Here is a 27,001-nt window from a genome sequence, read left to right as displayed (position 1 = left end):
AGCATTTTCACAGGGGGTGGAGATCTGGAGTGGCAGAACTGATTTGCCATGCTCCACTCTCAGTGTATTCCAGGAGAAACACTCTAGGACAGGAAGTACAAGTCTGGCACCAGAGTTTAGGACTTTTAATTTGTCCCAAAGTTGCTAAAGCAAAAATCATGATAAAACATTCTGCTTTCCTTTATAACCCACCAACGCAAAAAAACAAAAACAAAACCAAAAAACTCCGTAGGAAAAAAATGGTTTTGTACATGGGAGGAAACAATATAAATTCAAAACTTACAGATAAGGGTTAGCTCTATCACTCATCTCTTTAAAAAGTTTATACGAATATCCAGTCAACACCAACAGGGTTATCTCCCTTGAAATGTTATCTATACGGATTTCCAAGTAGACCACAGGGCTGTATACTGTCTTGGAATGTCCTCAGAAGGCTCTGTCATTGAGCAGGTAACAGAGTAAAAACCTCAGAGTCCTTTCTTTCAAATGGAAGAGGGGAAGACAGGGATAGAAGAAACTATTCGAACTTCGTCTTCTTTCCTTGTGGCTTGTGGTCTCCTCCTCCTCCTCCTCTGCCTCCTCGGAAGCCTCCTCGCCCTGCAGGAAGGCAAGCCGTCACTGAAGAGTGGCTGCAAAGCTGCCAGCCATGCCCTCCCCAGCAGGACGAGTGGGGACTGGTGCAGGAACCGGGGCCTGCAGGCTCAGGTCCAGGAGTGCACTGCCACGGCTACCTGGCACACACAGCTGGGTGGCCACCGCGCCCCTTACCTCCAAAGCCTCCCCGGCCTCGGCCTCCAAATCCACCTCGGCCGCCACCTCGGCCTCCTCCTCGGCCACCGAAGCCACCTCGGCCTCCTCCTCGGCCACCGAAGCCACCTTCACCCTTAGGCTTGGCCCAGTCCAAAGTAACTTTGTTTCCATCGATTTCACCATCTTCCATGGCCTCCTTGGCAGCTTTGGCCTCTTCCTCGCTGTTGAAGTCTACAAAACCAAACCTAAAAACACCAAACGAAATCGCCCATTATAAAGCCAACATGTGGAACAAATGCCAAGTTACTCCCACATGTTGGATGGTGACGCTTAGCTGGGGCAAGACCCAGGTGAGGGCAGTTCCCTATGGAAAGCTGAAACAGAATGTCCCACAAAACAGCTGAATACACCTCTGTGAAGACAGAAGGCAACAATGCTAGCTCTGTGAATTGTCTCTTCTTCTCGTGCGAATCCTCAACTGTCACCGATCGACAGAAAGGAGCTCAATGAGAAGACGTCTTAGGTGGGAACTCTCCACCTGGTGGACGCCACACGTTCCCTGCATCTTACTTACCCCTTAGAGGATCCAGTCTCCCGGTCAGTGACTATCCTTGCACGAACAGAGCCGTCAAACGACTCCTTTAATGTCTCTTCTGTAGTATCCTCAGACAGACCTTTGACAAACAGAGTTTTGGATGGCTCTGGGAAAGGAAAAATAAAAATTGTACTTTTTATTAAAGTCACAATTTATGACAGCATGCTGGACTTGCATGTTGCAGTCTAGTATCTGACTACTGGCTAAGAATGCTCATCTTAGCAAAAGGTAGTAGCATTTCACCTCGAGTGTCTGGGTAAAAGCAACTTGGTCAACTAACGTTTAAAGCGAAGGGCTTAGACCAAATGCCATGTCATGTTTACACTGATCACCAGAGCAGTTGAGAATCTTTTATGGAAAACAGGAGAAGCAGCGACCCAAGCAAGTGAAAGTAGTTCTAAACCAGGCAGCTACAAACACCATACAAGACAGAAACCCCTGGCAAATGTGCTGCTCAGTGTTGACTTCGCTGGATCAGAACTTGACTATCTAGAGGACTTTTCTTGAGATTTCATCAGTTATTTCTCAGATAATCAGTCATCATATCCAGTATCATTTACTCAGCAGCAACAGAAACAAACGTTCTAGATCTGAGGACGCAACCACAAACAACATCCTGTTAATGAAGTTAACTTACGGCTTCTTGCATTAGGTTGTCCCCTGGGTCCTTGCAACTCCAGCCTGATGGCTCTGCCCTCAATTTCCCTTTTATTACATGAATTTAAAGCTTCTTTAGCATCTTCAAATGATGCAAATTCTATAAATGCATACCTGAGGATAAAGAGTCAACATTTAGAGTACGTTACCAAGCACATGGCTCCTCTGATGCCACCAAGCCTTCTTCTTCAAACACTTCAATGGTGCAGCTTCTACTAATGGCCAGAAGAACATGATTTTACCTCAAGATACTCTTAAAAGCCTGTAACTGACAACATAAAGATACTAATTATTTTACCCTTTAGATTTGCCACTTTGGTTCTGGGGCACTTTGATAAACGTCGCCTTCTCAAATACTTCCTGAAGAGTTTCTTCCGTTGCACTATAGGAGAGGTTGCTTAAAACCAGGGTTTTTGATTCACCTACAAATAAAGAGATGTCAAATTAAGACTGAAGCAGTAGTTCCCAACGTCAGTCACAGCTATACATTGTTCTTAAAGAATCTCTGTGCTTGGGAGAGTTAACACACCAATGTTGATACAAGTGGAACCCTACCTGGTACTCAACATATCACGTACCTACTATGTACTGTTACATGCTGCTTCCTTCCACTCCTACTGTTCAGATGTAAGCTGACTACAGCCCTGTGTCTTCCCAGCATATTCTAATTTTTAAATGCACACGATCTAAGTCCTTTACAGTATAAAACATGCAAAGGAAGCTAGATTTATCTGTGTTCTAGTACAAAGATTTCATATAACCCTCATTCAAGACACTCAATTACAAATACAGGTATAACTTGCTGATCTACATCTCCAACCAATTTATCAGTCAACTTTATAAAGGACAAAGATGCAAAGGATTTCTTTTCCCTCCATCAATTCCAGAACCCTGTAGGAAGCCTATAAATTCTTACCAGTCCAAGTGCTATTCTTTCCACCTCTATGGTCTTGACCTTGACCTTTCTCTCCGGTATAGTACAGGGAAATGGATCGCCCATCTATCTCTGTTCCCTGCTTTTCTTCCAAGGTTTTCTCTGCATCAGCTTCTGTCTTAAATTCAATATAAGCAATCCTACAAAAGGAAAAAACATTAAGAACTCACTTGATTTTTAAAACCATATTAATTCTCTAACACAGATGTTTTTTAATCTCAGCAATATGCCCATATTTCAGATAAGTACAATAAAAATGTCCTTTGTTTTATAGTAATTGAAATGTTCAAGGTTTCTGCCATCTTCCACTTTTCAATTTAAACTTTTCTCCCATTACAGAAAGTTTGCCAAACACTTCTAGAAAATTTGTTCACATTAAGTCCACCTCACTACAATAATCAATTATTTCCAAAACATTTACTGTAAGCGAGGCACATGTATAGTATTTTATACATCAGCTCATCTTACGATAAAATCACTATTTTATCACTTAATTTAAAGTACATTATCCCCACTGTACAGAAGGGTGACTGACATAGGTTACAGAATAATTAATTTGCCCAAAATCACAAACACAGGAAAATTAAATCAACATTTCTTTTATAAATTAGTAAAGTTCATTAATTTTAATGAAACACTGCAGTAGACACAAAACATACCCTTTACTCTTTCCATCCTTGCTGACTAATCTGATCTCCACAGCATCTTCGAACACTTCTTTTAATTCTTCCTGAGTAACTTTATAAGGAAGATTTTTAGCCAAAAGTGTTCTCGCATCTCGTTCTAGATTAAAAAACACAAAAATGAACTGGATGGCTTAAAAGACGATTCTTCCCCCAAAGATCACCAAAGACTGACCAATGTAAAAGTTCTGTTTAAGAAATAATTTTGAGGGACTTCCCTGGCTGTCCAGTGGTTAAGACTCTGCGTTCCCAACGTAGGGGGCACGGGTTGGATCCCTGGTCAGGGAACTAAGATCCTGCGTGCCACACAGCACAGCCAGAAAAATAAAATAAAAAGGTTAAAAATTAAAAAAAAGAGTTTCTACAAGTAGGAGGCACTCTGCTACTATGGAGATATAGCAGTGGCAAAACAAACTGCTGTCACAGCTGACAACAAACTATGCACTGAATATTTAAAATACGGCTAAATATTATGTTTTATATAGAAGAGATGTTCAGTATTTTTCAATTAAAAATATCATTAAAAAACAAAAAAGTGTAGGGAATTCCCTGGCGGTCCAGTGGTTGGGACTCAGAGCTCCCACTGCAGGGGGGCACGCTTCGATCCCTGGTCGCAGAACTAGCATCCTGCAAGCTGCACGGCATGGCCAAAAAATTTTTTTTTACTTAAAAAAATTAAAAAATAAAAAGATCATAAACACACACTTAAAATGTGACAAGTGCATACAGAGAAGGGTAAAAGATGCAAAAGGAGTAGTTAGGGATCTGCTTGCTCTAGGTCCAGTGAGGAAAGGACTCCATCTTTTTTTTTTTTAGGACTCTATTTATTTAGGTACATCTAACCAATTATTTTTTGATTAAGTCTAGCAAGCAGTGCCAGGCACTGTTGTAAACATTTAACATTCTAATTCATGTAATCCTCACAACATTATGAGGAAGCCAAAGGAAAAAAAGTTAAACTACTTACCCTGCTTTGTCTACATTAGATTAGATACATAGTCATTAACAAGTATCATCATTACCTAAAGCTTTACATACCTTTCTTACTGTCTTTTCCCTTTGGTTTTTCTAGTTTAATTTCATTGCCAAAGACTTTTAAACCAGTGAGTTCCAAGGCTTTTTCCAGGTCTTCAGCAGATTCAAAATCCACATAGCCAAACTTCCTTTAAGGCGAAGAGGACAAAAAAAATTACAGGTGGGGGGAAAAAACAAAAAAACCCACCAAACAAGAGCCACGTAACACATATTCTGGGCAAGCAGCAACACTAATATGACGGTGCAAACAAGGATTAAAAAGCACCTATACAATTAATAAAACTGAGTCAGGCTCTTTTAAGCTGAGGCTACAGAGCAGGATCCAAGTACCAAGACCTGATGCAAGTTCACCTCTGAGATCTTCATTAGTTGCACTGCGCCTTAACAACTGATAGCAGATGACCAAAAAAACGTGTTTAAGCACTAAGATAGGAAAATCCTGTCTGATTAAAAGCATTCACTATTATGGCTTCTCAGGTCTAATAGCTACTTCTAAGATAAGCATCATATCTCATTATTAGAAACTAGACTGTGCTATATCAAAAGTTATGGAAAATTATGGGAATTTCAATTTGGGGTTTTTACAATTTTATAGTCCAATGATTTAATTCATTAATGTCTAATCTTTGACGACTTTAACATACTCACATTAAGGATAATGGGCTAAGGTTCTAAAAGGGGAAGGAAAAAGCATTAGCAGACCCACGAGTATCGTGCAGAACTACAGCATAGCTCCCCCACACTTACCTAGACACACCAATTCTGACATCAACAACTGCAAGATCATTTTTCGCAAAAAGGTCACTGATACCCGTTTTCAATTCAGGAGCAGATTTACTGAAGTTCAGGTTTCCAACAAAGAGATTGAAAGATGTAGTTGGTTCTGTGGCTGTACAAAAAATTTACTCAACTTAGTCTATTTTCCACTATATTTGACTATTAGTCAAATTATTTCTGTACATAGCACATCAGCACATTGCAATATAACATCAGGTTTCAGTATTAAGTCCCTTTGCTGTTCATCACTTGTGCTATTAGGTGTTATTTCCCACCTCCCAATTCTCTAAGTTACCTTCCACTTTCTGTTTCTTGGCTTCGGGAGCTGCTTTTTGTTTGGCCATTTCCTTCTTTCGCTTTCCAGGTGCTTCTTTGACAAGTTCTGGTCAAGATATCAAACAATCTATGTCATCCACAAGTAGCCACACATCCTCAAGCATCTCCTTTAAACAAAGCTCATGCCAATGCACTTCAGAACCTATAACTTGATTACCTTCCTCCTCCTCGTCCTCCTCCTCGTCCTCGTCCTCCTCGTCCTCGTCCTCCTCCTCGTCCTCGTCCTCCTCCTCATCCTCCTCGTCATCTTCCTCATCTTCATCTTCAGCAGTGTTCTTTGCCTTCACAGGAGCAGCTTTTGCTGGACCTTTCTTTCCTTTGGCTGCTGCAGTCTCCATAGCTTCTTCTTCTGAGTCTGAAAGAGAAGCCACCTCGTCAAAAACTCAGAATTATCCCAGTTCTATTCCTAGTCCTAGGAAAAGCCAAAGGAAAATGAATGTAATCTTGTCCATGCCACTGTGCTTAGTTGTTATGGCAAGAATTAACAAATCACTTGGAAGCAAAATTCTACATTGTGAAAAATACAGGATGAGCTGTTTGAAGCATGTTCCTCAGGAGCAGGCAATCATTCACAGGCACCACAGGTACCACTAGTGCACCACAAGCAGCCCAGAGAAACCCTGGGATGCTGCTTGTCTAACCCACCCCAGGTCATCAGGAGCACAGCATTACCACCCACGCCTCACTCCTAATGTATCTTGCAAACAGGAGCCCAAGGACTCCCAACACAATGCCTTACCATCCTCATCATCCTCGTCATCCTCATCGTCGTCTTCACCATCATCCTCGTCATCCTCATCCTCGTCATCCGAGGCAGGAGCAGCAGTTGCTTTCATCACCGCAGGCTCGAATTCATCCTCCTCCTCCTCTTCATCCTCCTCCTCCTCCTCTTCACTGTCATCTTCATCTTCCTCATCACTGTCTTCCTTCTTGGCATTCTTGCCGTTCTTTGCTCCCTTGGCTGGAGCGGCTGCTCCCTTCTTACCAGGGGTTGCTACCAATGCTTTGCCTGGTGTGGCTCCCTTTTTGCCAGGTGTTGCTACTGCTTTGGCAGGTGTAACTGTCTTCTTGGCTGGCGTAGCGGCTGTCTTTTTGCCAGGGGTGACAACTGCTTTCTTTGCCGGTGTGGCAACTGCAACCTTTTTTGTTGGGGAAACCATCATCTTCTTTGCTGGAGTTGTGGTAGCCTTTTTGCCTTTTTTCTGAGGAATAACAACCTTAAGAATAAATAAAAACCAACATAGGCCTGTTTCCAAACTCAAGAGAGCCTTGGTCCCATAAATGAATGCTAAATTCTAGCACTGCCTCTAGATGAAGACCACATGCACTAGATGTTAGCAAGTTAAACTACAGGGTCAAGTAACATGTCCTTCTGTACGCTTCAAGTCACAGTTCGGCAGCACACCCTAACACGGACTCTGAAAATAGACTGGATGCCACTGCGTGGGCTTAGGCAAAGTTTTAAAACTTAATTTTAAGCCTCAATAGTTTCCCCATCTGAAAATAACTCAACTTTATACGTTGCTTTAAGGATTGAGTTGATATATGTAATTAAAAGCCTTACACATAGAAAGGACTACCTGCTAAGTGTTATTAAATTATTTGGGGCTCTCACAGTGGGTGGAGGAATAAAGTTCACTGAATGTTCATTCTTAGGACCAAAGAGAAAATGAACATCAAATAGTCAAGCTGTACAGTCAATCGTTGCAAAATTAATACAAAGAGTGAACACATTGGCTTGATAAAAAACTGTCGTTTTATCTACATTTAAGTCACACTCAAAACCACATTTTGTTGACTATTGCTTTTATCAGGTTATGTGTGTCAAAATAAAATATTAAATTCTAAATAAGAAACATGAGCAAATACAGCAATTAGGTGTCTTTGCAGCTAGCCAACAGTAGCTGGGAGTGCTAATTAAGTGCTAACACAACGGGAGGTGGCAACCCTCAATCCACACATTTTAACAGTGTTTAGTATTACCAAGCCCATACAGGATAACAAAGACCAATTAATCCTACTTAGAGACTAGAAGAATCTGTTAAGGCTAACCTCAGACCTAAATACAATGCTCAAAGCTGCCACTCGCAGGACAGTTAACTGTCCAGGCTGTTTCTCCAGCTGGTATGTGGGGCTAATGTGTTCAAAGTGGAAAACTAATAATATATTATTGCATTATATCACACCAAGCCCTGCAGAGGGCACATGAAAACTCCACACCTTTCCTCTCAAGTTCATTACTCTTATGGTATCTTGACAGGTCAATAAAAACTCTGTGAAACGCTGGACCACTACAACAGGTCATATATGAATGAATATAATCCTATTTTTTGCCAGTATTTTCAGACATCCAATACCACGTGCTTTTAACTCTCCATTTTGTAGTTTAACACAATTCTGCGTTAAACTATATACAATTACCTCTTCTCCACTGCTATCATCCTCTTCATCTTCTGACATTTCCTCATCTTCACTATCTTCTTCTACCTCCTTCGGGGGAGGAGCCATTTTCTTGGGGTCACCTTGATTTTTACCGGCCTAAAACAGACGCATTACACATTACACCTCCCACATTTCAGGCCATTCTTCAGAGTAAAACGGCAATCATCTCCCTCAGAACCCGCTCTTCATACTGTTAAGTATAATTAACGTAAAAACTACTCTTCATACCAATGGTAACACAGGTGAATTCTCAACTTCCCACATATTTCCTGTCAAGTTCTTCAAAATCCAACCTTAGGATAAAAACGCAACTTCAAGAAAACGGTCTCTCTTCTTGCTGCGTCCTTTAAGCACACCCATTTTAAAAACTATACATCCAGCCAGAATCGAACCTTGCATCGCGGCACCATTTTTCAATAGCGCCTACAGTCGGACCACTGTAACAGCTAACAATCCACGGCCCTTCACCTGGGGAAAACCACCTTAAAAAAGCCTTTGGGGTAAGTTGTGGCACCTAATCCCACCACCCTCGTCTGAATTTAAATTAGGGCAGTCTTAAAAAAAAAAACAAATCCACGTCTTAACCTTTAGTCTTCCATCAAGTTTTCCTTTCCCAGGTTATCAACCCCGCCCCTTTCATCCCCGGCAGGGCCACGTGGGGGTAAGTCGCAGGCCACCATGTGCGCGCAGCCCTGCGCAAAAAGCACGCGGCAGGGCCTCCTTCCGGAGCCCACCTGCCGCCCGCCCGGAGCTGAGACCCCGTGGGCCGCCGCTCTCCGTCCCAGGACCCGGGGCCCTCAGCAGGCGCCAGGACCCACGCGGCGCGGCCCACGTGGCGGGCCGCGAGCCGGGGCACATGCGTCAGGAGGCGGGGCTCCGCTCGGGCCCGTCGCAGGAGTTTGGCCTCATCCGTCCGGGGCCCAGCGGCCCCTTCCCGCGCTCAGCCCCCAAGTCCTTCCCCGCCGCATCGACCATCCGCCGCACCTGCCGAAGCTCTTCACGTCGCTACCACACAGCCAAAAGCCGCGAGACCTCCCAGCTAATCGCGCGAGACTTCCCGCACTATGGCGCCCTCGAAGGAGCCCGGGGTGGCGCGCAGGCCCTCCTCCTGGCGGCGCCGCGCGCGCGCTCCTCGGAAAACAGGCCTTGACGTCCGTGCTCGCGCGGGCAAGGCCTCTTACCTTTGCAAGCTTTACCATGATAGCGGCTTAGGACTGCGGAGTGTGTGGCGAGCGAGTGGCGCAGATGAGCCCAGAAGAAGCGAAGCAACGTCGATGGCGGCCGCTGATCGCAGAGCTCGTACGCTTGGCTGCCAGCTAGAGCTCGAGACTGAGGCGAAAGACTGAGCCTGCCCAGTAATCGCCTCTGGAAAGGCGACGACGGCGCCCTCGTGACTCCGCCGCGACCAACCAGAGTTCGCGTCCCTCCCATAAGCCAATCGCGAGCCTCTACCTGAGAACGGCGCGGGGCGGGGCACGGGCAGGAGTGGGCGGGCAGAGGAGGCCAGAGAAGGGGGGAGGGGATTCGTGGCGGCGGCCTAGGGGCGGGACTCGCTTTGTGCAAGGCCAGCGCTGATTGGGCCGTGAGCGCGCGGTTCCCGGAGTGCCTATCCACGGCCCGCGCTCGCGGCGCCTGCGCCCTGGGACGGACATTTTTGGCGCCGCGTGTTCCCTAATTCCCGGGCGGTGGGGAGTGGTGGTGGTTTTCGGCTCCCCAGTGTGTCTGGGTCTTGTCGACTGTGGAGGTCTTGAGTTTCCTGGGAGGCTTCACGCGCGACCCCGGCCCGCACTCCACGCAGAGCCTCCTGGAGGGAGGAAAGATAAGAGTTTGCCTAGTTTCCTAATTAGCCCGAGACCGTCGGGAATTCAGGGTCCACTGCGTTGAGGGACCACCTTCGTCCCGCCCGCTAACGAACCGGGAGCCAGAAAGTCCCCCTGTCTGCTGGTGACTCCCCCGGCCCACGCGCCTGACGCTGCCTTCTGAGAGCCGCTGATATAGACAGTTGCGTATGTTTGTGAGGTTTACTGTGAGCAGCGCACAAACATAATATTTAATCTCAAGAAACCTCATGCACTAGGTAATTTTACCAGTGGGAAACACCCTGGTGGTCACTGGATGTTACAACTGCGGGATGGGGAGAAGAACTTGGTCAGGCCAACCACAGTGCAGGGCCTTTGGCCACTCAAAAGTTCCCTCTTTGTTATTTGGGACTAAAGCAGCTATTTTAAAATGGTGGCTGCTAAATCAGTGTCACCAGATGGTCTAGGAGTCAATCAAAAGAGTCAAAGAAAAGTTCCCTTGTTGGCGGAAGCACAGAAAATTGCCCTTGCGTTGTGTTTTTGCCAATTATTCAGATGGGTCATTGTGGCAAAACTTAATTGGTGTCAAACTTAACCTAGAGCACTTTCTTCAGTTTTGAGCCTGCCCAGGTAGGATGGTTACATCCTGGGCACCTGGTGCCTGGTACAAAACCAAGATCCCTTCAGCTGTGATGATATTTCCCTAACTGAACTAATGTTCAGAATCACCTCTGGAGTTTCTAATTAAAGAGGTGTGGCATTGGGCCCAGGATTTTTTTTGTTTGTTTTTGGGGGTTTTTTTGTTTTTTTTTTTTTGCGGTACGCGGACCTCTCACTGTTGTGGCCTCTCCCATTGCGGAGCACAGGCTCCGGACGCGCAGGCTCAGTGGCCATGGCTCACAGGCCCAGCAGCTCCGCGGCATGTGGGATCTTCCCGGACCGGGGCACGAACCCGTGTCCCCTGCATCGGCAGGCGGAATCTCAACCACTGTGCCACCAGGGAAGCCCCAGGATTTTGTATTTTAACAAAGGCTGGTGGGGATTCTGCGAGCAATCAAGTTATTTTGCAACTCTTCCTGGAAGGCTCCTGTGACTGAGTGAATAGAAAACTCACAGCTACCCACTGGGGCTCTCTGATCAGGAAGGAAGCTGGGGCCAGTTCTCTGGTCTGCACCCTGCTTTCTGATGATCTGTGGAGAGCACCCTGAGGAGGTTCTCATTTTAAACTCTGGGATGGGGACCAAGGGGACACTTACTGGGTGATGGGGGACGGAAAGAACAGCATAAGCCAAGGCATGGTGGAGTAAGACCCCCGTGTTTGCAAGCAGTTTGGCACAGAGCAAGCTTGGGGCACTCATGGGAAGAGGCTGGAGAGAGCAGTGCATGATCAAGTGACGGGGATGAGTTATAGAAATACTGGCGTGGCTGGCTTGTCATTCAGATCTCAGTTTACATCACCTCTTGAGAGGCCTTTCCCCAACCCTCCAATGAAAAGTGCCGCCCAGAGGCTCCCTACCACATCACCCTAACCGAGTCCTCTGCAGGTGCTTACCACTACCTGGCATTTTTCTTGTCTGTTTACTGTCTGTTTGCTCCTTCCCCAGCCACGAGAACGCAGACTTTGTTCTTTGCTCTATTCCTGGCGCCTCAAGCATTGCCTGACATAAGTAGTGGTGAAAATTATTTGTTGAATGAATGAAGTATTTAGATAAAAGGAGCAGTGGAGAAAGCCAGTATAGCTTAGTGTTCAAGTGCCTTGCTTTGGAGCCAGCCTGGGACAGAAAAACAGTAATAGCTAATATATAATACTTACGAAGTTACAAGCACTATTCCAGTTCTTTATACATAATATATATATAAATTCATTTACTCTTAGAAAAAAATTGTCACAATTTTACAGAAACTGGGGCATAGATAAGTTAACTTGTCTAGGGTCACACAGCTAGGAACTAGGATTTAAATTGAGACCCTGCTCTGTCATCCCAGTTTCTTTATAAAATGCGTATAATAATAGTACCTGACATTTGGGTTGTTACGAGTATTAAGTGAGATGTGTAATAAGCCCTCAGTATTAGCTATTGTTATTATTGACAGACTTCGTGACTTGAATAGAGAGGGAGAACAGATCATTTATTTCCATTATCTGTTGAGTGTGTGTATGTATGTGGAGTGATACCAGCAGGGCTGCAGGTCTGGGGGGAAGCTCCTGAGTTCAATGTTGGACATGATGCATGCATAAGAAATACCCATCGCTTTAGGCCAGGTGTCCCCAACCCGCAGGGGACCGATACCGGTCTGCGGCCTGTTGGGAACCGGGCCGCACAGCAGGAGGTGAGCGGTGGGTGAGTGAGCGAAGCTTCATCTGCCGCTCCCCGTCGCTCCCATCACCTCCTGAACCATCCTCTCTCCCCACCGCATCCCCCCGTCCGTGGAAAAACTGCCTTCCACAGCCAGTCCCTGGTGCCAAAAAGGTTGGGGACCGCTGCTTTAGGCAGCTGGCTCTATGGAGGTGGTCACACAGCTGCAGACACAGATGGCATGAGGGACCAGCCTAGCATAGCAGCCAGCGTGAGGAGAGGAGAAGGCTGGGCAGACCCAGACCCAGTGGTGGAAAACATCTAGGGTGGGAGAAGGCCCAGAGGCAGAAGCCAAGCTAGAAAAGGGGAGTTTTGGAAGCCAAGGAAGAAAGGGTTTCAAGAAAAAAGGAAGAAAGAACAGTATCCAATGCCACAAAAAAGTCAAATAAGGTGAGGCCTGAGAGGGTCTACTGGATTTGGTATTAAAAGATGTTGGAGAATTTGGCAAGTGTGATGGGGAAGAAGCCACACTGCTGCGGATGGAAAAGTGGCAGTGCTAAGTGTAGGGCCCCTGGAGGAAGCACTCCTGGGAGAGGGAGTGGTCGCAGCTCAAGCTTCCCCATAGCTTATAGCCTATGGGGAAGGACCCAGTAGAGGGAGAGTTGGAAGCTTAGAAAAGAAACAAGAGGACAAGATTGAGTGAGGATTCCCAAATGAAGGGGCTACCCCTTGGTCCACACCAATTTGAGACTAAAGGTAAGCGTACCTGTGTAACTAACACAGAAGAGTAAGCCAGAATGTAGGCTCGGGGGTGGGGGTGGGGGGGCGGAGCTTACTGCCAGGACAGCTTAGTGCCTCTTAAGTGCCCAGACGGTGCCTGGTGCATAAAAGATGCTTAGGAAATGTCCATTCAATGAATGGAGTATGGTGTGACAATTACGATAATTCCTGTCTGCTGGTGTCTTCTTTTGGAAGAATAGGGCCCCCCGTGGCCTCAACTCCCTTCTGTACATACCCCCACCTCCTGCCCCTCTGCTTGGGGTACCCTCTCTGGTTTTGGTTCCACCTCCCGGGGACGACTGTCCCCTGACAGCGCCCAAATCAGGGTCTCTGCAGAGCCTCTTTCCTCCTGGGCTCCAGGCAGCTCCCTTTGGTGTCCTATAGATCTTCAAATTCCAAGCATCACAAACTGAATTCAGCTGCTTCCTCCGCTCTGAACCGCCGTCTTTCATACCTTCTTAAACGAGACACAGCAACTGGCCCTCCCAGTCCAGGGCCGGACACAGTCTTAGACCCGACCGTCCCCCTCAGCCCCCAAGGCAGGGGCTTCCCACAGCCTGGCCCTTGGGAGTCTTTGGAATCGCTCCCCTACTCTTCCCACAGCTTCCTTCTTACTTCGAGCTTCATCATCCTGCCTAGATTAAGGCAGCAATTCTGAACTGGCCTCCCTGACACCAGTCTTGCCCCCATCTTAATTTATGTGTAGCCACATCAGGTTTTTTTTGTTTTATTGGCTGCGCCACGCAGCTTGCAGGATCTTAGTTCCCCGACCAGGGATTGAACCCACACCCTCGGCAATGAAAGCGCGGAGTCCTAACCACTGGACTGCCAGGGAATTCCTGCCACATCAGTTTTTTAAATCTACAGATACAAACACATTCTAATAAATAAAAGATTTCAATGACTTCTCCTACCTGGCAGGGTGAACCCCCAGTGCCGCAGCCCACCAATGAAAGCCCACTTCCTGCTGCAGAGAAGGGGATTAAGGTGAGGCGAGCGAGGCATTTGTCTCAGGAACAAGATCTAAGGGGCACCAGAAACTGAGTGATCAAGATAAGTAGTATTTCAGTGCAGTATTTTTTCATTAACGTGAAAAATACACAATGAACACAAAATCGAATTTTAAAAACCCTCAGGATGAGAATTACTGATATTTCTTTGGCCTCAGCCTCCACTATGGCTTACACAACACTATTATTGATCCTGTGTTCATTTAAAACTTGATATTTTGTTCATCATGAATTTCCTTGTACTACTTTTGGAAAGACTGACATTCTTACAATATTCAGTTTTCTCTCCCGGAATATGTGTTTCATGTTTTGCATTAAAACATTGTATTGATTACTGAGTTTTTGGCCTTCAACTTTGTATCCAAGGCAACTGCCTCACTTGTCTCACCCTAGTCCTGGTTCTGTGCCCAGCTGTGACCTCCAGGCTTCAGGCAACTGAACCACTGGCCTTCCCCTAACGGGCCCTCTGGCCTCTGTCCCACCTGCACCCTCTCCCGTGCTCCTTCCCCTGACTGAGACAACCTCCCCCCACCCCTGGCCTCCTGGTTGACCTTCTGACTCAGCCACCTCTTCCTGGAGACCCCCGTTATCTGCAGACTGGGTTGGAAACTCATTTCTACTTGTAAAGCACCAGCTGTCACAGTGCCTTTGGGTGAGTATGCTTCCATGTCTGTTTTCCTACTCTGCAGTGAGTTTCTTGAGGTCCTGTGGGATTTGTACTTTTAACCCTGGGCTCTGCACAGTGTCAGCGAACAGGTGGTGCTCAATAAATGCTGATTCAGGGACTACCCTGGTGGTCCAGTAGTTAAGAATACGCCTTCCAATGCAGGCGACACGGGTTCGATCTCTGGTCAGGGAACAAAGATCCCATATGCCATGGGGCAACTAAGCCCGCACACCCTCAACTAATGAGCACTCGGGCCACAACTAGAGAGCCCACACGCCACAACGACAGAACCCACGTGCCACAACTAGAGAAAAGCCTGCATGCCACAGCAGAGGATCCTGCATGCCACAACTAAGACCCGGCGCAGACAAAAATAAAATTAAATAAATATTAAAAACAAAAGGACATTTGCATTTTATAAATAAATAAATAAATAAATGCTGATTCTGTGAGTGGTGCCCACGTGACTTACAGCTGTTGGAGAAACCCAGGATTAGCCACAGAGAGCTCAGGAATTCTGATGGGTTTCCAGAGACTGTGGAGAACAAGGCAGCCGCTTCCAGGTCCTCCAGTCTAACCCTAGCCCATGGCCACCTTGCCTGAGCTGGGACACCCTGCCTTTCGTGAATCCCCACTGTCCCCCACTGGACCTTCTTCTCTGTTCCTGTCCATCTCTCCAGTTGTCCTCCTGGGTCTAGGAGGGTCAAAGCTGGGTCTAGGGCCCTGCCTTCATGGAAGATTGAAAGAAGGTAAGATTAAAAGTAGTTGAGAGTCTGGACTTCAGCTTTGTAGATTCAGAAACCTGAACTTTTAAAAGATAATTTATACGTCACACCTATCAGGATGGCTGCTATTAAAAAAAAGCCAGGTGAGGGGCTTCCCTGGTGGCGCAGTGGTTAAGAATCCACCTGCCAGTGCAGGGGACGTGGGTTCGAGCCCTGGTCCGGGAAGATCCCACATGCTGCAGAGCACCTGGACCCGTGCGCCACAACTACGGAGCCTGCACTCTAGAGCCCACGATCCACAGCTACTGAGCCCGCGTGCCACAACTACTGAGGTCCGCGCACTTAGAGCCAGTGCTCCACAAGAAGCCACCGCAATGAGAAGCCCGCGCACTGCAACGAAGAGTAGCCCCTGCTCACCGCAACTAGAGAAAGCCCGCGTGCAGCAACGAAGACCCAACGCAGCCCAAAAAAATAAATGAATTTATTTTTAAAAAATAAATAAATTTATTTTTTAAAAATAATATAAATAAATAAATAAAAATTGTAAAAAGCCGGATGTTGGTAAGGATGTGGAGAAATTTAGAACCCTGTGCACTGCTGGTATAAACGAAAATGGTGCAGCTATTACGGAAAACACTATAGTGGTTCCTCAAAAAATTAAAAACAGAACTACTGTGCAATCCAGAAGTAACACTTCTGAGTATATATCCAAAAGAATTGAAAGCAGGGTCTGAAAGACATCGCACGCCCTTGTTCAACAGCCGTGTTTGGCTATTACTCACAATAGCCAAAGGTCCCAGAGATCCATCAATGAGTGAATGGATAAACACGAGGAAAGGAAATTCTAACTCATGCTACGACATGGATGAACCTTGAAGATATTATGCTACGTGAAATAAGTGAGTCACAAAAAAGACACATACTGTATGATTTCACTATATGAGGCACCTAGAGTAGTCAAATTCATAGCGACAGGAAGTAGAATGGTGGTTGCCAGGGGCTGGGAGGAGGGGCAATGCGGAGTTGTTTAATGGGTATAGAGTTTCAGTTTTGCAAGATGAAAAAGTTCTGGAGGTTGCACAACAATGTGAATATGCTTAACACTACTGAGCTGTATGCTTAAAAATGTTTAATATGGTAAATTTTATATTATGTTGCCACAATTTTCTAAAAGATTATTTCATTTTTGAATAAGAAATACATCCAAGAAACCAAAAAATATAAAAGAATATACAGTAAAAAGTCTCTTTTGCACTCCTGTCTCCCATTCTCCTGGTTCCTTTTCCTCTACCTGCACAGGTAACTGCTTTTAAAAATGTGTTAACCGTAAAGGACAAAAACCATATACTGTACTGACCTCAATAGATGCAGAAAAAGCATTTCACAAACTCCAATAGCCTTTAATGATAAAACACTCAACAAGAAATAGAAGGGTACTTCCTCAATCTGATAATGGGCATTTACAAAAAACGCACAGCTAACATCATACTCAATAGTGAAAGACTGAAAGTTTTTTCCCTTGAGAATAGGAACTAAACAAAGATGTCTGCTCTTACCACTTCTAGTCAACACTGTACTGGAGGTTATTATATCCAGGGTGATTTGGGGGAGAAAAAAAGTCATCCAGTTTGGAAAGAGAGAAGTAAAACTATCTCTACGTGCAGATGACATGATCTTATATATAGAAATCCAGTGGGATTCACAAAAAACTATTAGAGCTAATCAAAAGTTCAGCAAGATGGCAGGATACAAGATCCATGTGCAAAAATCAATTATATTTCAATACAATAGCAATGAACAATCAAAAATGGAATTAAGAAAACAATTATGTTAACACTAGCATCAAAAGGAATAAAACACTTAGGAACAAGTTTAACAAGAGTACAAGACTTGTACACTGAAAATTACACTGAAAGAAATCCTGTGTTCATGGATTAGAAAACTTAATTTTGTTAAGATGGCAACATTCCCCAAATTGATCTCAGATTCAACACAATCCCTATCAAAATACCAGCTGCCTGCGTTGTAGAAGTTGACAAGCTGATCCTAAAACTCATATAAAAATTCAAGAGACCCAGAATAGCCAAAACAATCTTGGAAAAGAACAAAGTTGGTAGACACACTTTTTAATTTCAAAACTTACTACAAAGCTACGGTAGTCAAGACTGTGTGGTAGTGGCATAAGAATAGACATACATATCAAAGAAATAGATCTGAAAATCCAGAAATAAACCCATACATTTATAGTCAGTTGATTGTGACAAAGGTGCCAAAATAATTCAGTGGGAAAACAATCTATTCAACCAATGGTGCTGGGGCAATTGGATATCCACATGCAAAAGAATGAAACTGGAGACCTATCTCCTACCATTTACAAAAATTAACTCAAAATGGATCAATGACGTAAATGTAAGAGCTAAAACTATAAAACTCTTAGAAGAAAACGTAGGTGGGGACTTCCCTGGTGGCGCAATGGTTAAGAATCCGTCTGCCACTGCAGGGGACACGGGTTTGAGCCCTGGTCCGGGAAGATCCCACATGCCGCAGAGCAACTAAGCCCGTGTGCCACAACTACTGAGCCTGCGTTCTAGAGCCCGTGAGCCACACCTACTGAGCCCACGTGCCACAACTACTGAAGCCCACGAGCCTAGAGCCTGTGCTCCACAACAAGAGAAGCCACCTTAATGAGAAGCCCACACACCACAACGAAGAGTAGCCCCCACTCGCCGCAGCTAGAGAAAGCCCGTTCACGGCAACGAAGACCCAACGCAGCCAAAAATGAAAGAAAAAAAAGACCATAGGCGGAAATCTTCCTGATCTTAGGGTAGGCAATGGTTTCCTAGATATAACACCACAGGCATAAGCAACAAAAGAAAAAAGAGATACACTGGACTTCAGCAAAATAAAAAAAAAAAAACTTTTGTGTTGCAAAGTACACTATCAAGAAAGTGAAAAGATAATAATATATAATGGGAGAAAATATTTGTTAATCATATAAGGGGTTAATATCCAGAATACACAAAGAACTCGTATAGCTCAACAACAAAAACAAAACACCCAATTAAAGAATGGGCAAAGGATTTGAATAAACATTCTCCAAAGAAGATATAACAAATACTGAATAAAGAAAAGATGCTCAACATCATTAGCCAACAAGGTAAATGCAAATCAAAACCACAGCGAGATGCATCTTCACAGCCCCTAGGATGGCAATAATCAAAAAGTCAGCTAATAACAAGTGTTGGTGAGGATGTGGAGAAGTTGGAAGCCTTGTGCACTACTGGTGGGAGTGTAAAATGGTGCAGCTGCTTTGGAAAATTGTCTGGCAGTTCCTCAAAGGGTTAAACATAGAGTTACCATGTAATCCAACAAATCCACTCTTAGGTATACAGCCAAGGGAAATGAGAGCGTGCGTCCATACAAAAACTCACACATGACAAAAAAAACTTGCACATGAGTGTTCACACTCGCATTATTCACAGTAGACAAAAAAGTGAAACAACCTAAATGTCTAACAAATTATGAATGGATAAACAAAATGTGGTCTCTCCACGCAATGGAATATTATTCAGCAATAAAAGGAAAGTACTTCTCTGTGCTACAACATGGATGAACTTTGAAAATGTGTTCAGTGAAAGAAGATCCAAAATACCACATATTTTATAATTCCATTTATGTGAAGTATCCAACATTAGCAAATCTTTAGAGACAGAAAGGAGATTAGTAGTTTCCAGGGACTAGGGGAAGAGGGAAATGGGGGATGACTGCTGATGGGCATAGGGTCTCTTTCTGAGGTCATGAAAATGTTCTAGAATTAGACAGTTGTGATAGTCGCACAACTTTGTGAAGATGCCAAAATAAAAACCACCAAAACCCCAGAATTGTACATTTTAAAAGAGTATACATTATGGTATGTGAATTGTATCACAATTTTAAAATCCATATAAAAACATATTAACCTTCAGGGACAAATACAGCTCTCATTGGACCAGCACCAGCTTCTTTGCAGACCTACGATGGAAGCTGAATCAGAAGGCAGCTTGGCAAACAGGGAAGGCCAGTTGACTACCTCCACAATGTATCTAGCACCCTAACCCTCCTCACCACCTCCGTGCTCCTACGACAGGAAGTTCCACTCCCAACTCCCTGATCCTGCTTTCCAGTCTCACTGGCTTTCTTTGAAATCCCCAGGTCATCCTGCCACACTCTCACTTCCAGGCCCAGGTCTCTTCTCTTCGTCTGAGGACATGAGTGTGACCCTTTGATTCATGTTGCTGCATCTCCAGAGCTCCCCATGAGGGGCGGGGGGTGGGGTGGGGGGTAGAGGTGGGCCTGGCCTGGTGCCTGGCAGAGCAGGAGCTCAGCGAATGTTTCTGGAGCGAACCGGAATTAGGAAGAGCCAACGTTGAGGAGATGCCATTTAGGCTGAGACCATAACGGCCCATGGGATCTGTCAGCTAGATGGGGGAGGGGAGAGTGGCCTGGGCAGACACAACAGCCTGTGCAAAGGCCCTGGAGAGAGAGGCCTGGTGCCTTTGAACACTCAAGGGAGACTGAAGGGCTTGAGGACTCGTGATCATAGCAGATGGGGCTAGAGACAGATGGAGGTTTGAGGAAATTTTGCATTAGACACCTTTCATCGCAAGCAGCTGCTCAAAACTATTTAAATACACAAGGGGATTCACTGGCTCTCAGCACTGCAAAGTGCTGGGTACCCTGACTCTCAGCTCTTCAGGGCTGGCTTGATCCAGTAGCTCAAAGATGTCATCCAGTACTTGCTTTTTTGTCTTTCTTTCCCCATTTCCCCATGTCAGTTTCACGCTCAGACCAGCTTTCATCCTGGTGGCAAAACCTCTTGCTGCAGTTCAAGCAATGACCCTCATGTCTACACACCTTAGTGTCCAGAGGGAGCTAGAAAACGTCTTTTCCAGCAGCCCCGGCCAAAAAGAAGTCCCCTCCACTGTCCTTGGGTTATGGGCCCACTCTGCGGCCAGGTAATGAGGTTATGCTGCCTCTTCCAGCCCCAGGCCCAGGTGGGTCAGCACTTGGGCTAGTGGGTACCCACAGAATCATCAGGGGAGTGCCTAGACAAGAGAAGGGTCATGGGAGGCAACCACAGTAGCCAGGGAACTCAAATTGTTAATTTCCTTTCCTCATCTCCATGGGAGTATCATCTCTACTTTGTGAGGTTGTACAGAACGGAGAGGTTCAAGTGCGACAGTTATGGCCAGTGTGACCTCGGACGGAATGCCCCTCAGGGGCTGTTTTCTCTTCAGTGAAAGGAAGGGTTGGGTCACCTGGAGATCAACAAGCCGCTTTTCCTGCTCCACCCAACGTCCTTCTCTCCGAAGGGAGGCGCAGTGGCCTGACATAGCCAGCAGGTGGCAGCCCTGAAGCATGTCCTGGTTCTGGTGAAGCCCGGGAGTCCTAGTTGCAGAGAAGGAGGCTGGGCCTCCCCAGCCAGATCCTGTGGTCTACTGTGCTTTCTTGGGAACCCAGCTCTCAGGTGGCAGCAGGGCCAGCTTCATAGGCATGCCATCCACACTTAGAAGGGCCCTGGGATTGGTTTAATGCTCTGCTGTTGCCATCTTGAAACCTTAGTAACTGTTGAACAGGAGCCCTGCATTTTCACTTTGCAGTTGGCCCTAAATTATGGTGCTGGTGGCAGGACTCACGTTGCCTCGGGGATCCCCATCACTGCTATTTCCCAGAAATGTGCTGGGCCCTTCCCTTTGCTGTGCTTTCGCTCAGCCTTCCTGGGGCTCCTGATCAGCTCACTGTCTGCTGGGAACCCTGGAAAGGATGGGGCCCTACACAGTGAGGGGGGGAGGATGGGGACCCTATATGGGGAAGATGGGGACCCTAAATGGGGGGAAAATATCTGCTCTGGTCAAGGTCATCGGTGGCCTGGTTGTCACATCCAAGGGAAACGTTCCCCCACCAACCAACTGTTGGTGAGTAAACCTTCTAGGTCTCAACTTACTTGACCCCTTTGGTATTTGACACTCAATTCCTCTATTCCAGAGCGTCTCAGGACTCAGCTCAGGGGCCCTCATTCTCCTCTGGACTCTCCCCTCACTGCCCCACAACAATCAGTGTCCCCTAGGCTTCCATTTTTTTAAAAAAGTCACTTATTGAGGGCTTCCCTGGTGGCGCAGTGGTTGAGAGTCTGCCTGCCGATGCAGGGGACACGGGTTCGTGCCCCGGTCCGGGAAGATCCCACATGCCGTGGAGCGGCTATGCCCGTGAGGCGTGGCCGCTGAGCCTGCGCGTCCGGAGCGTGTGCTCCGCAATGGGAGAGGCCACAGCAGTGAGAGGCCCGCGTATCGCAAAAAAAAAAAAAAAAAAAGTCACTTATTGAGGTGTAATTTACATACAGTAAAACTCACTACTTTTAGGTATGCAGTTCAGTGAGTTTCAGTAAACGCATGCAGTCATGATATAATCCAGAGTATTTCCACCCCTCCCAAAATTTCCCACACGCCCTTTGTAGTCAGTTCCCTCCCTCCCCCCACACCCACTCCCTACTAACCACTGATCCACTTCCTGTCTCTGGTTTTGCCCTTTCCAGAGTGTCACATAAGTGGAATCATATAGCAGGTGGGCTTCGGAGCCTGGCATCTTTCACTTAATATCACGCCACACCCTTTTTTTTCATTTTTGGCCACGAGGCATGCGGGATCTTAGTTCCCTGAGACCAGGGATCGAACCCGCACCCCCTGCGCGGAGTCTTAACCACTGGACCACAAGTGAATGCCCTCCCCAATTAGTCCCCTTCCCTCCAGCTCCTCTGACCCCGCCTTGGTCCAGGCCGACGCCACGGCAGGCTCTCCTGGCTGGTCTCCCTGTCTCCTCACCCTGGCCTTGGCCCTGGCCTCATCCCCATCCATCCTGTACCAGTTCACTAGTGCAGCAAGCAATGGCCTTGGCCAGGATCTGACCTCTGCCTGCCTCTCCGGCCTGACTTCCCTCCACATCCCCTTCTAAGACGGGGGAAACTATTGAAACAAACCGTCGGTTGAGTAAGCACAGCCACAACATAACAGCCCCAAATGTTTACTAATGATTTCCAAGAAATTGTGACGTGAAAAAAGCAAAGTGCAAAAGCTTTTCTAGCAGGCTACCTACCACGTAAACAAGAGGAACTAGAAAATACACACCATGCAAAAAGAAAAATAGTGATAAATACAGATAAATACAGAGATTGCTTACTTGCCGGGAGAGGCAGGGTGTGAAGGACAGGAGGGGGTAGAAGACATAGGGGAAGTGACACTTCTCTGAGTATCTCTGTGTAGTTCCGACTTTTAGAATCATTACTGTGTTTCATAAATTTTTTAAAAATTTTAATCAACAAGGAACTGGGAAAGGGGGAGTGGAGACAACCCAAAGTGGAATATAAACAGAAACAAATGAGCCCACCTGTACTACAAATGGAGAGCGTCACGACACGGAGGATGCCGGGGGACGCTCCTCTAAGTGACTTCAGAAAAGGGTATTTGACCATCTATTCTAAGACTAAAGGGAAAAAACTGCACAGTATTGTACTCTAAGTAGTAGGTTTGTTTTTCAGAGCTGTGAGTTAGAAATTCAGAAACTGCTTATGTGTATTCTACCACTAAGCAAATAAATATATGGTGACTAATGAGAGCCAGCTTTCTCACTGTCAGAAAAAGGAGTTAGAAATAAGGAAGGGGGGGCTTCTCTGGTGGCGCAGTGGTTAAGAATCCTCCTGCTGGGGTGGGATAGGGAGGATGGGAGGGAGACACAAGAGGGAGGAGATATGCGGATATATGTGTATGTACAGCAGATTCACTTTGTTATAAAGCAGAAACTAACACACCATTGTAAAGCAATTATACTCCAATAAAGATGTTAAAAAAAAAAGAAAAAAGGGGCTTCCCCGGTGGCGCAGTGGTTGATAGTCCGCCTGCCGATGCGGGGGACATGGGTTCGTGCCCCGGTCCGGGAAGATCCCACATGCCGCGGAGCGGCTGGGCCCGTGAGCCATGGCCACTGAGCCTGCGCGTCCGGAGCCTGTGCTCCACAACGGGAGAGGCCACAACAGTGAGAGGTCCGCGTACCGCAAAAAAAAAAAGAATCTGCCTGCCAATGCAGGGGACACAGGTTCGAGCCCTGGTCCGGGAAGATCCCACATGCCATGGAGCAACTAAGCCTGTGCGCCACAACTACTGAGCCCATGCGCCACAACTACTGAAGCTTGCCCGCCTAGAGACCGTGCTCCACAACGAGAGAAGCCACTGCAATGAGAAGCCCGTGCCCCGCAACAAAGAGTAGTCCCCGCTCACCGCAACTAGAGAAAGCCCGCGTGCAGCAACAAAGACCCAACACAGCCAAAATAAATAAATTTATTTTTAAAAAAAAAAGAAAGAAGGAAGGGGGTAGGCCAAAATAAACACTGTGGTGTTGAACTGGAACTAGGGGCATCAGTGTGAGCTCATGGTTTTCAAAATACGTATCAATAGATATAGAAACAGCTTTGGATGTGCATGTGCGTGCACATACGCTTCCTAACTGTCCACTGAGAGGGCCTGAAAGTTGTAACGCCCAACACCAGTGAACTCACCCAGTTCCTGGATCTTGGTATCTAAACCCATTCTCCAATAAAGGGCACCAAGACTCCTTGGAGAAATGGCTATTTCCAGGGCTGCAGCAAGGAAAGTACGAGGTGAGCCTCCAACATTTTATGGTGTCAAAAGGGAATGAAGAGCTCAAATAGTAATGGGGACATATTGGGACATGTCAATAGATACAGGAGGCAACCTGAATGTCCCCATGCCAAACCAGGGGCAATCTGACAGACAAAATAAGTAATGACAGTAATGGATGATAGTTCATAGAATAAGAACCTATAGAATAAAATAAGAATCTGTGAGTCCGTATCAATATAAATACTTGAATGAATGAAGAAATAAAGGAGGAGGAATTCACTGGTAGTCCAGTGGTTAGGACTCTGTGCTTTCACTGCGAGGGCCCAGTTTCAATCCCTGGTTGGGGAGCTAAGATTCCCACAAGCCACACAGTGCAGTCAAATAAATAAATAAGTAAGTAAATAAATGAAGGAAGGAAGGAAGGGAAGGAGGGAGGGAGGGAGGGAGGGAGAAAGGTGAAGGGAAAAGCCCTTCTCATGGTAGAATTCTAACCCATAAATGTAAAATAAGGAAAACTGAAAACCACCACTTGGCAAATACCCCAGTAATAGCTGTGTCAGGCAAGAATTACCAGTAGACGCTAAAATGAGTGGGGATAAGTAGGATAAGAAATAGGAATATTTAGAGAGTTGCAAAGTCTCTCTACATAAGATACTTATAAACAAGTAATTTTATTTTTTTAATTTTTAAAAAATATTTATTTACTTTTGGCTGCATTGGGTCCTAGTTGCAGTGCACGGGCTCTTCGTTGCAGGGGGCAGGCTTCTCTCTAGCTGTGGCCCACGGGGTCCAGGGCACATGGGCTTTGTAGTTTGCAGCACGCGGGCTCTCTCGTTGAGGTGCACAAGCTCAGTAGTCACGGCATGTGGGCTTAGTTGCTCCGCGGCACACGGGATGTTAGTTCCCTGACCAGGGATCGAACCCACATCCCCTGCATTGGAAGTCAGATTCTTAACCACTGGACCACCAGGGAAGTCCCAAAACGAGTAATGTTACAATGAAGAAACCTGACAGAAATCATCTTAACCAAATGACCAAAGTGAACATCGCCCGGAAAGGGGCAGATGGACAACGTGTGCCTCCTGATATGATGCACTGAGAAGGATATGACATTTGGGGAGTAAGAACATCACCTAAGTGAAAACAAAACAAGGGGTGACGGGGCAGAGGCAGTCATTCTAAGATGGGTCAGGAGAGGCTTCTCTGAAGTGGCAACATTTAAGCTCTGACCTCAGTGGTCAGAAGATCTGGAGAGGAGTGCTCCCGGTAGCAGGGACAGCTACGTAAAAGGACTCACGGCACAGAAAGAGGGCAAGTGTCCGGCGTGCAGTGAGGAGCGAAGTGGAGAAGAGATCAGGAAGACAGGGAAACGCCTACTACATGGGGCTCTGTGGTCACATGGTAGGTGAGAAGTTTGGGGGATTTTTTCCCTAAATTTTTTGACTGTGGTAAAATACACCTAACAAAATTTACCATCTTGTTTTCAGTGTACAGTTCAATGGTATGAAATACATTCATAATATGCAACTATCACCAGCATCCACCTCCAGAACTCGTTTCATCTCATAAAGCTGATACTCCATATCCATGAAGCAACAGCTCCCCAGTGCCCCTCCCCACAGGCCCGGCAATCACTGTCCAACTTTCTGTTTCTATGATTTTCAACTACTCTAAGCACCTCAAGTAAGTAGAATCATACTGTATGTTTTTTTGAGACTGGTTTTTTCACTTAGCACAATGTTCTCAAGGTTCATCAATGTTGTAGCACGTGTCAGAATTTTCTTCCTGTTTAAGGAGGACTAATACTCCATTGTATATATACACCACATTCTGCTTACCCATGAATCCATTGAGAGACACCTGGGTTTTAGTTACTGTGAACATGGGTGTACAGGTATCTCTTAGAGACCATGCTTTCAGACATTTTGGATATATACCCAGAAGTGGAATTACTGGATCACGTGATTATTTTTTACTCTTTGATTAATCACCAAACTGTTCTCCACAGCGGCTGTACTATTTTACATTCCCACCAACAGCGCACAAAGGTTCCAGTTTCTCCACATCCTCACCAACACCTGTTATTTTGTTTGTTGTTGTTGTTATAGTAGCCATCCTAATGAGTGTGGAGTGGTACCTCGTTGTAGTTTCGATTTGCATTTCCCTAATGATCGGTGATGTTGAGCATCTTTTCATATGTTTATTGGCCATTTGGTACATCTTCTTTGGAGAAATGTCTATTCATGTCCTTTGCCCATTTTTAATTGTTTGGTTGTTGTTGTTGCTGTTAAGAAGAGTTTGGGTTTTATTATAAATGATTTAAAGAATCGTTGGAGAATGTTAAGCAGGGGGGTAATGTGACCTAATTTGGGTTTATTTTTTGATCACTCTGTTGGGTGGAGGATGTTTTGAAGGCAGAAAGATTAGAGATGGAGAGGCAGGGAGACCAATTAGGGAGCTTTTGCAGAGAAGTTCAAGCAAGAGATGACGATGGTCCCAACAAGAGTGGTACTGTCCACTACCGATGAGATTGTAGAGAAGTGAAAGATTCGAAAGCTTAGTCAACAGGATTTAGCAATTAGACAGAAATGGGAAATGAGTAAGTAGAAGGAAGTGCAAGACAACTCCCAGGTTTCTGACTTGAGCCAGAAACTGGATGGATGGCGGCACCATTCACTAAAATAAAGCCAGCCAGGGGAGAACTGGTTTAGAAGCTGGGGAGAGAAATGATGAATTCAATTATCAACACCATACAGTGGCAGGGCCTGGAGGATCTCCTAATGGAGAGGTCCAGCACTTACAGGCTGGCATTTAGAAGGAAGTGCTTGGCTGGAGATTCTACTCT

At 45.9% G+C, this 27,001-nt stretch overlaps 1 protein-coding gene and 3 non-coding genes across 6 annotated transcripts; all 4 read right to left on the bottom strand.

The window, feature by feature from the left end:
- Positions 1–102: 102 nt before the first annotated feature.
- Positions 103–9,551, bottom strand: NCL (nucleolin). Of its 3 annotated transcripts, none has more exons than XM_060015934.1 (14): positions 9,391–9,551; positions 8,189–8,305; positions 6,507–6,984; positions 5,925–6,122; positions 5,727–5,813; positions 5,402–5,543; positions 4,658–4,782; positions 3,596–3,719; positions 2,919–3,076; positions 2,301–2,424; positions 1,983–2,116; positions 1,325–1,451; positions 769–995; positions 103–597 (listed from the first exon to the last, which is right to left on the bottom strand). In XM_060015934.1, the coding sequence occupies exons 1-14, from the start codon at positions 9,406–9,408 to the stop codon at positions 518–520; spliced, it is 2,139 nt and encodes a 712-aa protein (XP_059871917.1). In that variant the 5' UTR covers positions 9,409–9,551; the 3' UTR covers positions 103–517. The 3 variants fall into 3 exon arrangements, with proteins under 3 accessions (XP_059871917.1, XP_059871918.1, XP_059871919.1); XM_060015935.1 differs by having other exon boundaries at positions 6,507–6,969; XM_060015936.1 differs by lacking the exon at positions 9,391–9,551 and adding an exon at positions 8,944–9,142.
- Positions 1,133–1,266, bottom strand: LOC132428784 (small nucleolar RNA SNORA75). The gene has a single exon (XR_009520184.1). It is a non-coding gene; the product is annotated as a small nucleolar RNA SNORA75 (small nucleolar RNA).
- LOC132428795 (small nucleolar RNA SNORD20) lies at positions 1,815–1,894 on the bottom strand. The gene has a single exon (XR_009520192.1). It is a non-coding gene; the product is annotated as a small nucleolar RNA SNORD20 (small nucleolar RNA).
- LOC132428794 (small nucleolar RNA SNORD82) lies at positions 5,618–5,687 on the bottom strand. Its single transcript, XR_009520191.1, has one exon. It is a non-coding gene; the product is annotated as a small nucleolar RNA SNORD82 (small nucleolar RNA).
- Positions 9,552–27,001: the final 17,450 nt, after the last annotated feature.

The sequence above is a fragment of the Delphinus delphis genome, chromosome 7 (assembly GCF_949987515.2).
Source record: "Delphinus delphis chromosome 7, mDelDel1.2, whole genome shotgun sequence".
NCBI lineage: Eukaryota > Metazoa > Chordata > Mammalia > Artiodactyla > Delphinidae > Delphinus > Delphinus delphis.
The sequence above is the reverse complement of the archived record's forward strand: the minus strand, read 5'-3'. Positions and strand labels throughout refer to the sequence as shown.

What these genes read in the sequence shown, in the direction of transcription:
- NCL (XM_060015934.1), bottom strand. An exon ending in ACAACCTAATGCAAGAAGCC is followed by an intron (nt 1,452 to 1,982) that starts GTAAGTTAACTT and finishes TTCCTTTCCCAG; the next exon opens with AGCCATCCAAAACTCTGTTT. An exon ending in AGGCCGGGGAGGCTTTGGAG is followed by an intron (nt 598 to 768) that starts GTAAGGGGCGCG and finishes GCCTTCCTGCAG; the next exon opens with GGCGAGGAGGCTTCCGAGGA.